Genomic DNA, 13,392 nt, shown 5'->3' on the forward strand with positions numbered 1-13,392 from the left:
GCAGAGGGGAGAGCCCTGGCGCCCACGTCCCTGGACCACAAGGTATTTACATTTGGCCTCGGCAGAAAATGACTTCAGAGAACAAAAAGAAAATTAAAAAAAAAAATGCTATAAATATTCACAGAATAAAATTAAAAAATATAAAGGAATAGTAACAAAAAAAAAAAAAACTTTATCGACAACCAAATTTACAAACACAAGACGTGCCCCAAGGTGGGTTATGAGATCGCAACGCAGCCGGAATCAAAGCCCCTCCCACCGAGGACACAACAAAAAGCGTTTTTTTTTTTTTTTTATCTGCGTCATTCAATCTTGTTCTGGAGCGGCAAATTCAGATGAGAACGAGAAGGTAGGAAAGTGGATAATATTCTTCATATGTAATATAGATTTATATAGAGATTTGAAGAGGTCCATGAGGAGCGGAGCAGCTATAACGTCAGGAGGGAGGAGGAGAGGAGCAGGGAGTGCGTCGTGCTCAGCAGGAGGAGGACTGTGCACAGACTGGACCAGGGATCAGGCGCCGCGGACATGTGACCGCTGGAGGATCGCTCCACTATGTTGTCTTTACTCAGCGACTGCTGCAAGAAACAAGGACAAGTGCATCAGAACTTCAAGGTCCAGAACAACATTAGAATAAATAAAGGTTCTTGTATCATGAGAAGTCCTGCGCTCTCTCATCTAGGACTATGGGGGTTATTTACCATTAGCTTCCTGGGGACAGTTCTATGTTTGCCTTTAGAGCTCCACTGCCCATAAGATTCATAATAGTAGCTTTGGCAATTTAATAAATGGGACTTATGACCCTGGCTTTGCACAGCGTCATACTAGCAGTAGTTCTATGTTAACGCCAGAGTAATGAAGAGGTTGAAATAGTCCTGATATTTTTTTTCACGCCAAAAAAGCCACACAAAACCAATGATAAATAACCCTCTGTTATAATGTATCAGTGTAGACAATGGGGCTCATTTACTAAGGGTTACACACGCATTTTTTTTGGACTGTGCACTATTTTCGGGGGTTGCACCGGTATTTAAGAAGTGTGTGCGCTGCTATTGTGTCGCACGCGACCCTTTTGTGGCACAGCTTCGTTTGGCTTCCATGCGGCACAAACTAGGGGGCGTGCAGTCAGACAGTCCGCAGGATTCTGACCAAGCACCAAATTAACTTTCAAATTGTGTTGCACGCTCTATGCTAAAGATGCACCACAAAAAAAAGATGGTGAACTCTGTTGGGGCAGTGCAGGGAAGCGACACATTCATGATTTCAGGTGCACAATCTTTGTGATTGCGCATTATACATGGACATTGCACTTTTAGTGAGCTCGAGTGACCTTGTAAGTAAATGTGCCCCAATGTGCTCCACAAATCTCTCTCCTGTCCTGACGGCTCTCCACAGCTCAGCTCTGCTGCATAAGTCCGCGCCATAGCACACGGATATGTGATGATGAAGACCCGTCACTTATATAATGTGTATGAGGAGACACTTGAGGCGCGAGCGCTCTTACCTCCGCCAGGCACAATTGAGAGTCGACCGAATTGTTTGATTTTAGCTTCTGCGCCTGAAAAAAAAGAGGAAAAAAAAAAGATTAAAAAAAAAACAAAATACAAAAAAATGTAAAAACCTTCACTAATTGAGGTGTTTGAGGGCTTTGATTAGCGGCAGGCACACGTCGACACCAGTTGCTCACAGCGGATAAATCGCGTTTTTATGACCCGTTACTTAGGAGACGCACAAAGCTTCACTCACTTATGGGATTTTAGTTGGGGAATTAATGAGATCGACAGCCGCTGCGTCGTCGTCATCATCATCATCGCGGCTATTAATTAGCTACAACCAACTCCTGGCAGCTCATTATTACCACCAACTTGTATACGAATTGTGATCGACGTGGCGCTGCCTTTTTCAAACATTCTTCGAATAATTCCTGGTGATCTGATGAAGCCGACGTCTACACGTAACAAAGTCAGCATTGTCTTCTTAACCCTTACAGGACCCTTACAGGATTCGGCCCTTTGGTGTTTCTGTTTTTTACTCCCCTCATTCCAAAAAGGGAGGACTTCTTTTTTTTTTTTTTTTTTTTACGTTTTAGCCGTGAGTGTGAGGACTTGTTATCTGCGGGACAAATTGTACTTTTTAGTTGCGCCATTTAATAACCCGTGCAATGTACTGGAAAGCTGGAAAAAAATTCCAAGTGCAATGAAATTGACAAAAAAACACATTTGTAGTGTTTTCTGTAGCTCTCTAAATGACGCATCCTTTTTATTCTTTGGGTTGATACAATCACAGGAATATCAAATTTATATAGGTTTAAGTAGATTTAAAAATTTTTAATCTTTTGTACAAAAAAAAAAAAGTTTGCCATTTTGCCAAATAACTTTTTCACACTTTGGTGAACGGACCTGTGCAAGGTGTCATTGTTTGGGATACATGCTGGCATTTTAATTTATTTTAATTTGGGACCTAAATGACATCTTCATAATTTTTTATTCAAATATTCATAGATGGAAAAATCGTCTAAAAAGTAGTGATTCAGACACTTTGGCGCTGTTTTCCATTACATTGTTCCCGGACCGGGAATAATCTTTTTATATTTTGATAGAACAGGGATTTTGGGACGTGGTGATACCTATCATGTTCAGGATTTTTATTGGTTTTTTTTATATGTGTTCTAGTGAAAGGGGGGTGATGTACACTTTTTTTAATTTTTTTTTTTTTTAACTATTAAAATGTTTTAAAATATTCAGTTTTTTTTAAATCATTGGGGGGGGGGGGGGCGCGTCTGGGGGGGGCCAACGTTCCACCATTCAAAATGGCGGCATCCATTTGCAGCGATGTTAGGTGACGTGTCTGGGTTTGATTGCGCCACTTAACAGGTTAACTGCCGCTATTGGTGTATATAGCTCTCTCCCGCTGTGTATGGAGAGAGTTCAGTGTGTGTAATAGTACGTTCTGGTTCGCAAAGGGGTAAAAGTTCAGTCCATGCATCCTATACAACACCCCAGAGCTGCACTCACTATTCTGCTGCTAGTGCAGGCACTGTGTACATACATGACATTACTTATCCTGTACTGATCCTGAGTTACATCCTGTATTATACCCCAGAGCTGCACTCACTATTCTGCTGCTGGTGCAGTCACTGTGTACATACATGACATTACTTATCCTGTACTGATCCTGAGTTACATCCTGTATTATACTCCAGAGCTGCACTCACTATTCTGCTGCTGGTGCAGTCACTGTGTACATACATGACATTACTTATCCTGTACTGATCCTGAGTTACATCCTGTATTATACCCCAGAGCTGCACTCACTATTCTGCTGGTGCAGTCACTGTGTACATACATGACATTACTTATCCTGTACTGATCCTGAGTTACATCCTGTATTATACCCCAGAGCTGCACTCACTATTCTTCTGCTGGTGCAGTCACTGTGTACATACATGACATTACTTATCCTGTACTGATCCTGAGTTACATCCTGTATTATACCCCAGAGCTGCACTCACTATTCTGCTGCTGGTGCAGTCACTGTGTACATACATGACATTACTTATCCTGTACTGATCCTGAGTTACATCCTGTATTATACCCCAGAGCTGCACTCACTATTCTGCTGCTGGTGCAGTCACTGTATACATACATGACATTACTGATCCTGTACTGATCCTGAGTTATATCCTCTATTATACCCCAGAGCTGCACTCACTATTCTGCTGGTAGTGCAGTCGCTGTGTACATACATGACATTACTTATCCTGTACTGATCCTGAGTTACATCCTGTATTATACCCCAGAGCTGCACTCACTATTCTGCTGCTGGTGTAGTCACTGTGTACATACATGACATTACTTATCCTGTACTGATCCTGAGTCACATCCTGTATTATACTGCAGAGCTGCACTCACTATTCTGCTGCTGGTGCAGTCACTGTGTACATACATGACATTACTGATCCTGAGTTACATCCTGTATTATCCCCCAGAGCTGCACTCACTATTCTGCTTACCTGTATGAGGTTGGCGCATGCGGGCAGGCCGTTGTGTGTGGGGATTTCATTGGTGAAGTGAATGTTGTCGGAGAAGGCAGACTCCTTGGTTCTGGACTTTGATAATATGGAGGAGGTGGTGGTGTGGACAGCAGGGTCTGGCTGCAGCTTCACATCAGTTCCATTCCCAAATGCCTGGATTGCATTTCCTAAATAGAGAAAAAACTGAAATAGTAAAAACCTTCCTAAAATAAATAAAAAGTCTCCCAAATGTTTCCCCTGATCATCAAGCATCTTTTTTTTATGCTTGATAAAGATTCTTGACGAATCGATTTGATGCTTGTAACATCGGGTGAATAAAGACTACAAGATTATTTTCACGCCTTCGAGTGCTGCGATTCCCTCGACTATATAATTTGCCTTCGGGTTTGTGCATCTGGACCATCAGCTGCGAGTACTAACCTCTAACCTTTATTATACGGTAGCGTGGTATAGCGGTGGATTGCTGTCTGTTTTCTTAGTCCCCTGATCTGTGGTTACTCTGTCAGGTGCCAATGATTGGCTCATATACAATCACTTCTCACCTCATTTCCAGTGCCCAGTATACGGTGATGCCGGATCCCAGCCCAATGGTTGCCCAGTCCAGCCTGTGCCTGAAGCTGGCGGCACCCTCCTTAGTTCTGTCATTATACGCATCTACTATGCCATTATATAGATCATTATATAAAATGAAACTGCAGCATTTATGGTCCCTGCAAGAAAACCTAGAATGTGATTGTGTGGCGGAGGGTTTGTGGAGCGTTTTAGAGCGATTGTTCTCTCTCGGAGGTTGAATTGATTTCCATTAGGTAAAATGTCTCCTTAAATGTAAAGGAGCAGCAGAGTAATGAGCGCCCACAGCCGCGCTCCAGGGCTCGGGGTATTATTAGCTATTAATTAGTCCGGCGGCTGCGGGTAGCGCAGATACTCACTCAGGCAGATGTTATCCTTGAAGAAGTTGAGGAATTTCAGGCAGTCGTCAATGTAGTTTCCGCTGTTGCTGCAGTCGCACCAGGGGGACACGCTGAGGCTGCTTGACTCTATGTAATTTGGGGTGATACCGGTGCCTGTAACCACAGAAACAGGAAATTAACATAATCCAAGGAGCCTTGGGGATTACCGGGGAAGACTTGCGCATTATAGGGGCAAACTGACAAAAGATGAGTCTTGCTGGGTGCACTGGGGGCTGCAATCCCATGCTGCAGAACGTTACCCAGATATGGTGCAGGGCTTATATGTATAGTTTCTTTATGACTTTCTAGGCAAACACAGAAGAGAGGAGATGCCAGCAGGAGGTTGCCTAGTGGACACTTCTCCCTGTTTCGCCATGGTCATTTCATGAAATACAGGAGAAGGAGGCAGAGCAATAACTCGCAGCATCAATAGAGGCCGTGTGAATGTGGCATAAACCATGCAGCCAAACAAGGAAGAGCCCCTGGTGCTCACAGCATAACAACAACCATTACAGGTCCGGAAGGATAAACCTGCAAGATGTGAATGTAGCCTAACATACAGGATGTTGCAGCTTGGAAATAGGTGACCAGAGGAGACTCCCAGCACACAGGAATAAACGCCCAGCTCACCAGAGGAGACTCCCAGCACACAGGAATAAGCGCCCAGCTCACCAGAGCAGACTCCCAGCACAACAGAGGAAGTACGCAGAATGCCAGGGGAAGTGCTCAGCGCACTAAAGGAGGTTACCAGCAAATTGGAGGAAGCTCCCAGTATACCAGATGAAAGCGCCTAGCACATTGGAGGAAGCACCCGGTGCACCAGAGGAGGCTCCCAACATACCGGAGGAAGCGCCCAGCATTCTAAAGGAGGCTCTCAGTGCACCATGGGAATGCTCAGCGCAGCAGAGGGGTGCATCGGTGGGAATGCTCAGTGCACTGGAGGAGGCTCCTAGTGCACCAGACATGACCTCATCAGGTCAGGAGCCAGTGACTGCTGCATTATATGTGACTGATGCCTCATATGTGCTAATACCCTGGTAGAAGAGCACATGTACCAGCTGCATTGTCCTGCATGGTAAAGGTGTGGAGGGCCCAATAGACACATTGGGGCAGATTTATCAAGTGTCTGAAAGTCAGAATATTTCTAGTTGCCCATGGCAACCAATCACAGCTCCCCTTTAAAATATTCATGAGCACTGGTATAATGAAAGCTGAGCTGTGATTGGTTGCCATGGGGAACTAGAAATAATCTGACTTTCAGACACTTGCTAAATCTGCCCCATTCAGTCTCTATCATTGTGGGGTGAGACTCCATATAACAAGGACTCCTACCGATGAGGCCGGAGTAGGCCAGCAGGCATTCAGCATAGTTCTCCTTCAGGCATCCACTAGTTGATCGTGGATCTGGCTGACAATCTGTGAGAAAATGGGCGAGGCGGGATCTGCAATAAAAAAAAAAAACACACGTCATACTGATAGAATGTAACACGTGATGGAATATCAGATAATCTCTGTCAGATGCAGGACCATAGGATGAGACCTGTAATAATCAGCCTCCACCCCCAGGTATACAAGACCAAGACATTATTTTGTATTCTGTCCATTCTTACCCGACTTTAATTCAATATCTGGATCCTGATATGGAGGACATAGAACACGAGTTAGATTTGTTCCAATTTTCTTGTGAAGTAATTACATTTATGCACAAATACTTTGTCTGAATTCTAATGAGATTCCTCATCATGAAAGGAAATGGAGCGGAATTTATTATCAGTCATTCTGAGGAGTGCCAGGAAATAAGCCCACCATAAGGAAGCACCCACCCAAAAGTCAGTGGCTGAAGACCCCCAAGAAGATACCTCAGAATAGCTACATAGATCACAACCCCTACCCCCATAAAAGAGCACTGCCCCCCTTCATTATAGATCACAGCCCCCTTCATAGATCATTCGCAGCCTACCCTTCATAAATAAAACCTGGTGGCCAGTTGCCTGGGTGACATGTCTTCTCAGTATAACTACAGATGTTCTATGAAGACCTCAGGGTTTTTTTAGAGAACATTAGTGAACAAACTGCACCAGGAAAAGCAGCAGACAGCCCAGTGATAAAGTTGTGACACCGTGCACAGCAGGGTGAGGAGGTCACAATCCAATCTGTACAGGGGAGCAGTACGGGACAACTGCTAACCTACCAAAACATGGCCACCCTTCGTCGACTGACAGGCCAGACAAGAGGCCACAGCTCAGGGAGAGACTGTCTACAGGTCAACTAATAGTAAGGCGTTCTTACTAGTGAGGATAAGCCCCATGCGGGGTTTTGCTTTGTTTCTGTTGGCGAGTTGGGTGTGACACCTAAGTGGATGTGACCCTGAGACTGAGCCCCTACAATTTGTCTATAATGATAAAGGGCTGAAAGGTAAACACCAGCAATGTTTCTCCAGATTAGCTGTTGCATACATAAACCCATATGTATTCCCTTACTCTTTGCCAGTAGGAGTTACGGAGGGGGCGATGTAGATACCGAAGCTGCTGAGGGGTTAAATCTGGGCTAATAGATGAGTAATGGTCCTGAAATATCTGGGTTTGAGGAGGGGGAACACACCGGAGTGAGAAGTTTCTTCACATAAAGAATAAATGGTTGTAAGTGGATGTAAAAGCTTTCATGTCCATTAATGGGGTGGGGGCTGCGGCGCTTCTATCCCGGCATTGATCACTGAACACATGAAAAGGCATTAATGATCAAAGCTGCAGATTACCAGACTGATCTCCGGGGCCATTACACATCCGCAGATCTGCCAAAATCCACCCCATACCCCGGGGGGCATAGGACAGGTCAGCTGCAAGGACACAACATCTGCCCAGGAGTGCCCGTCCTTTAGATGACCCTTCCCTCGCTCCAGGGGTAAATAATAAGAGAGTGCAGAGGCCTTATGTCTGCCCAAGAGAGACCCTTCCCTCACTGCTGGGGGTGAATAATGAGAGGGTGTGGAGGCTCCACGTCTGCCTAGAAGTGCCCCGTCCATGAGGTGACCCTTCCCTCACTGCAGAGGGTTACTAATGAGGGGGTGCAGACACCTCATGTCTGTCCAGGAGTGCCCTGTCCAAGAGGTGACCATTCCCTTACTACAGAGGGCAACTAAAAAGAGACCTCACGTCTGCCCAGGAGAGCTCTGACCATAAGGAGACTCTTTCCTCATTGCAGGGGGCAACTAATGAGGGGGTGCAGAGTTCCAATGTCTGCCCAGAAGTGCCACATCAACGAGGTGACCCATCCATCATTTGAGGTTGTGAAGGGGTGCAGAGGCTCCATGTCTGTCTAGGAGAGCCGCATCCATGAGGTTACCCTACCCTCACTGGATGGGGTGAATAATGAGGGGGGTACAGAGGCCTCACGTATGTGCAGGAGAACCCTGTCCATGAGGTGACACTTCCCTCACTGCAGGGGGTGACTAATGAGAAGGGGGAAAAGGTTCCACATCAGCCCTGCATACAGCTGGCCCTACTGTGACAAAGTGACTGAACCTGTCTCTATAGACTATGATAGGAGATCCTGGGGTGCACTCTGAATATCTTTGGGAGATGTCTGCAGGGACCCCCATCGTATCCTGGCTCTATATGATAGTTCTGTCCCTTTAATAGAGCAGTGCAGCAGTCAGATACATCGTATCTCAGCAGAGGATTAATTAGCGGTCTCTCATCTGGATGTATAGGAATGCTGGCCGCCTCCTGATGTCTCGCTTGTCCTTGCCTCGCTGGCATGGTGTCCACAATCCAATTCTGTAATGTAACTTTTGATAAAGCGTTCACCATCTGCTGGGAAGGAGAAGACTTCATTTGCTTTTGTCAAGGAGCCACAGCTCAGGCTGGAGGAGGAGGCTGTGTATTTCCTCCCCACTGGAGCTGGCCCCGTGTCAGGGGCTGAGGGTCACACCGAGATCTGGCTCCTGGATCCTCGCCATGTGCTCAGAATGGATACAGCGCGATGGATCGGATACATGGCGGATAATGCCGCAGTCAGAGAGGATCTATGACTTCTCTGCTCAATACCTCGTTCTAATGTCTGCCCAGAAGTGCCACATCAACGAGGTGACCCATCCATCATTTGAGGTTGTGAAGGGGTGCAGAGGCTCCATGTCTGCCTAGGAGAGCCGCATCTATGAGGTTACCCTACCCTCACTGGATGGGGTGACTAATGAGGGGGGTACAGAGGCCTCACGTATGTGCAGGAGAACCCTGTGACACTTCCCTCACTGCAGGGGGTGACTAATGAGAAGGGGGAAAAGGTTCCACATCAGCCCTGCATACAGCTGGCCCTCTGCTCAATACCTCGTTCTACACATTCAGAATGTTCTGCATTACATATAGATATATCTATACTGTGAGAAATGTAGATTACTAGATGATAGATATGAAATAGGCATTCTCTATTAATAATAAGCTTTACTGATATAGCGCCCTCATATTCCGTAGCGCTTTACAAATGATAGGAGACATATACAAATATAATAAGACATTACAGAATACAAATAGTCATATGGAACGAAGAGTGAGGGTCCGATCACAAGAGCTTACAGTCTATTGTGTGCATTATCAGATTTCTGGTCAGGGTTGCGGCCCCGTCTCGCTCATACCTCGCACCGTCCCCGTTACATACAGGACACTATTGTGTGTATTGTACATTTCTGGTCAGTGTTGCAGTCCCGTCTATTTCATACCTATCATCGTCCTGTAATTGATTTAAGCTTTTGCGTCGTTTTATCAGAATTGTTTGGAATAAAATACAAACTTCCCGGCAATAATTTGTCGGCTTTGAGATAAATCACTTTGTGACAATGTGTCAGGTCTCAGCGGAGACGGAGATGGAAGCGCAGATAATGATAATCCTGCACGGAAGGAATGTATCTCTCCTCTATGTGAACCCGCTGCTCGGGTAAGTACCATCCATTACCCCTCCCCCACCATGTCCATGTGTGGAGCTTCCTGACACATGTCACCATCTTCTGCCTCCCTGTGATTTAAGGGGGCGCTCCGCCCCAGGCGCTGTATATAATGACGGTAATATCAATGTGTAAATAACCAGTTACATAGCGGGGAGATGAGACTCAACAACATCAACCTTGTGGTCAAATCCTTTCCCTACATTCTCCATTATCACCTGTAGATCGTGTCTGATGCTTCCATGTATCCAACCACCAGAACCCAGGCCCCTTCTATTATATCTCCTGATCTTCCAGGAGATCAACAGGTGTATCCCAGTATCCAGTGTACAGGTATCTCAGCAGGTATATCCAAGTTCTCAGCGTGGCAGTATCTTAGTAGGTGTATTACAATGCTCAGCATGGCGGTATCCCAGCAGGTGTATGCCAGTACACGACATAGTGGTATCTCAGCAAGTGTATCCTTAAGCTTAGCATAGCAGTATCTCAGCCAGTGTATCCCAGAGCTTAGCATAGTGGTATCTGAGCAGGTGTATCCCAGAGCTTACTATAGTGGTATCTCATCAGGTGTATTACAGAGCTCAGCACTGCGGTATCTCAGGAGGTGTATCCTAGTACTCGGCGTGGCACTATCTTAGCAGGTGTATCCCAGTACTTAGTGTGCTGGTATTTTAACAGGTGTATCCCAGTGTGGCGGTATCTCACGAGGTGTATTCCAGTGCTTAGCATTGCGGTATCTCAGCAGGTGTATCAAAGTGCTCAGTAGGTATATCACAATACAAAGCATTGTGGTATCTCAGCAGGTGTATCGCAGTGATCAGCATTGCGGTGTCTCAGCAGGTGTATCACAGTGCTCAGCATTGCGTAATCTCAGCAGGTGTATCGCAGTGCTCAGCATTGCAGTATCTCAGCAGGTGTATCACAGTGCTAAGCATTGTGGTATCTGAGCAGGTGTATCGCAGTGCTCAGCATTATGGTATCTCAGCAGGTATATCGCAGTGCTCAGCATTGCAGTGTCTCAGCAGGTGTATCGCAGTGCGGTATCTCCGCAGGTGTATCGCAGTGCTCAGCATTGCGGTGGCTCAGCAGGTGTATCGCAGTGCTCAGCATTGCGGTATCTCCGCAGGTGTATCGCAGTGCTCAGCATTGCGGTGGCTCAGCAGGTGTATCGCAGTGCTCAGCATTGCAGTGTCTCAGCAGGTGTATCGCAGTGCTCAGCGTGGTGGTATCTCAGCAGGTGTATCACAGTGCTCAGCATTGCGGTATCTCAGTAGGTGTATCGCAGTGCTCAGCATTGTGGTATCTCAGCAGGTGTATCACAGTGCTAAGCATTGTGGTATCTGAGCAGGTGTATCGCAGTGCTCAGCATTATGGTATCTGAGCAGGTGTATCGCAGTGCTCAGCATTATGGTATCTGAGCAGGTGTATCGCAGTGCTCAGCATTGCGGTATCTCAGCAGGTGTATCGCAGTGATCAGCATTGCGGTATCTCAGTAGGTGTATCACAGTGCTCAGCATTGCGGTATCTCAGCAGGTGTATCGCAGTGCTCAGCATTGTGGTATCTCAGCAGGTGTATCACAGTGCTCCGCATTGCGGTATCTCAGTAGGTGTATCGTAGTGCTCAGCATTGCAGTATCTCAGCAGGTGTATCACAGTGCTAAGCATTGTGGTATCTGAGCAGGTGTATCGCAGTGCTCAGCATTATGGTATCTCAGCAGGTATATCGCAGTGCTCAGCATTGCAGTGTCTCAGCAGGTGTATCGCAGTGCGGTATCTCCGCAGGTGTATCGCAGTGCTCAGCATTGCAGTGTCTCAGCAGGTGTATCGTAGTGCTCAGCATTGCGGTATCTCAGCAGGTGTATCGCAGTGCTCAGCATTGCAGTGTCTCAGCAGGTGTATCGCAGTGCTCAGCATTGCAGTGTCTCAGCAGGTGTATCGCAGTGCTCAGCATTGCAGTGTCTCAGCAGGTGTATCGCAGTGCTCAGCATTGCAGTGTCTCAGCAGGTGTATCGCAGTGCTCAGCATTGCAGTGTCTCAGCAGGTGTATCGCAGTGCTCAGCATTGCAGTGTCTCAGCAGGTGTATCGCAGTGCTCAGCATTGCAGTGTCTCAGCAGGTGTATCGCAGTGCTCAGCATTGCGGTATCTCAGTAGGTGTATCACAGTGCTCAGCATTGCGGTATCTCAGCAGGCGTATCGCAGTGCTCAGCATTGTGGTATCTCAGCAGGTGTATCACAGTGCTCCGCATTGCGGTATCTCAGTAGGTGTATCGTAGTGCTCAGCATTGCGGTATCTCAGCAGGTGTATCACAGTGCTCAGCATTGCAGTGTCTCAGCAGGTGTATCGCAGTGCTCAGCATTGCGGTATCTCAGCAGGTGTATCGCAGTGCTCAGCATTGCAGTGTCTCAGCAGGTGTATCGCAGTGCTCAGCGTGGTGGTATCTCAGCAGGTGTATCGCAGTGCTCAGCATTGCAGTGTCTCAGCAGGTGTATCGCAGTGCTCAGCGTGGTGGTATCTCAGCAGGTGTATCACAGTGCTCAGCATTGCGGTATCTCAGTAGGTGTATCGTAGTGCTCAGCATTGCGGTATCTCAGCAGGTGTATCACAGTGCTCAGCATTGCAGTGTCTCAGCAGGTGTATCGCAGTGCTCAGCATTGCGGTAACTCAGCAGGTGTATCGCAGTGCTCAGCATTGCAGTGTCTCAGCAGGTGTATCGCAGTGCTCAGCGTGGTGGTATCTCAGCAGGTGTATCGCAGTGCTCAGCATTGCAGTGTCTCAGCAAGTGTATCGCAGTGCTCAGCGTGGTGGTATCTCAGCAGGTGTATCACAGTGCTCAGCATTGCGGTATCTCAGTAGGTGTATCGCAGTGCTCAGCATTGTGGTATCTCAGCAGGTGTATCACAGTGCTCAGCATTGCAGTGTCTCAGCAGGTGTATCGCAGTGCTCCGCATTGTGGTATCTCAGCAGGTGTATCACAGTGCTCAGCATTGCAGTGTCTCAGCAGGTGTATCGCAGTGCTCCGCATTGTGGTATCTCAGCAGGTGTATCACAGTGCTCAGCATTGTGGTATCTCAGCAGGTGTATCACAGTGCTCAGTGTGGCGGCTCCTTGCCCTCAGCCTGTGCCCTCATTAGCGGGCGCTTCCTTCCTCCATGAATCAGGAGATAATGGGATTAATGGCTCCGCTGTTCCGGCTCTGGTTTTCATTGTCACAGACTCAGTGACTATTAGCTGCTGACACTGTCCCTGCACTCATTAGGATAAGCACAACTAGACCCTGGCCACGCTCATACCCTGTCCTTATAACAGGGTACAGTCCCTCATACCTTGTCCTTATAACAGGGTACAGTCCCTCATACCTTGTCCTTATAACAGGGTACAGTCCCTCATACCTTGTCCTTATAACAGGGTACAGTCCCTCATACCTTGTCCTCATAATGGGGTACAGTCCCTCATACCTTGTCCTCATAACGG

The 13,392-nt window shown here is 47.0% G+C and overlaps 1 protein-coding gene across 2 annotated transcripts in view; it reads right to left on the reverse strand.

Moving 5' to 3' along the window:
- Positions 1-258: 258 nt before the first annotated feature.
- GFRA1 (GDNF family receptor alpha 1) overlaps positions 259-13,392 on the reverse strand; it is a 150,090-nt gene continuing 136,956 nt past the window's right edge. For both annotated transcript variants that reach the window (XM_072130847.1, XM_072130846.1), the window contains exons 5-9: positions 6,316-6,425; positions 4,963-5,097; positions 4,013-4,200; positions 1,505-1,558; positions 259-578 (exon numbers count right to left, since the gene is read on the reverse strand). In XM_072130847.1, coding sequence (XP_071986948.1) covers positions 429-578; positions 1,505-1,558; positions 4,013-4,200; positions 4,963-5,097; positions 6,316-6,425 — 637 coding nt within the window. In that variant the 3' untranslated portion in view covers positions 259-428. The remainder of the gene's footprint in view (positions 579-1,504; positions 1,559-4,012; positions 4,201-4,962; positions 5,098-6,315; positions 6,426-13,392) is intronic.

This window comes from Engystomops pustulosus, chromosome 11 (assembly GCF_040894005.1).
Source record: "Engystomops pustulosus chromosome 11, aEngPut4.maternal, whole genome shotgun sequence".
Taxonomy (NCBI): domain Eukaryota; kingdom Metazoa; phylum Chordata; class Amphibia; order Anura; family Leptodactylidae; genus Engystomops; species Engystomops pustulosus.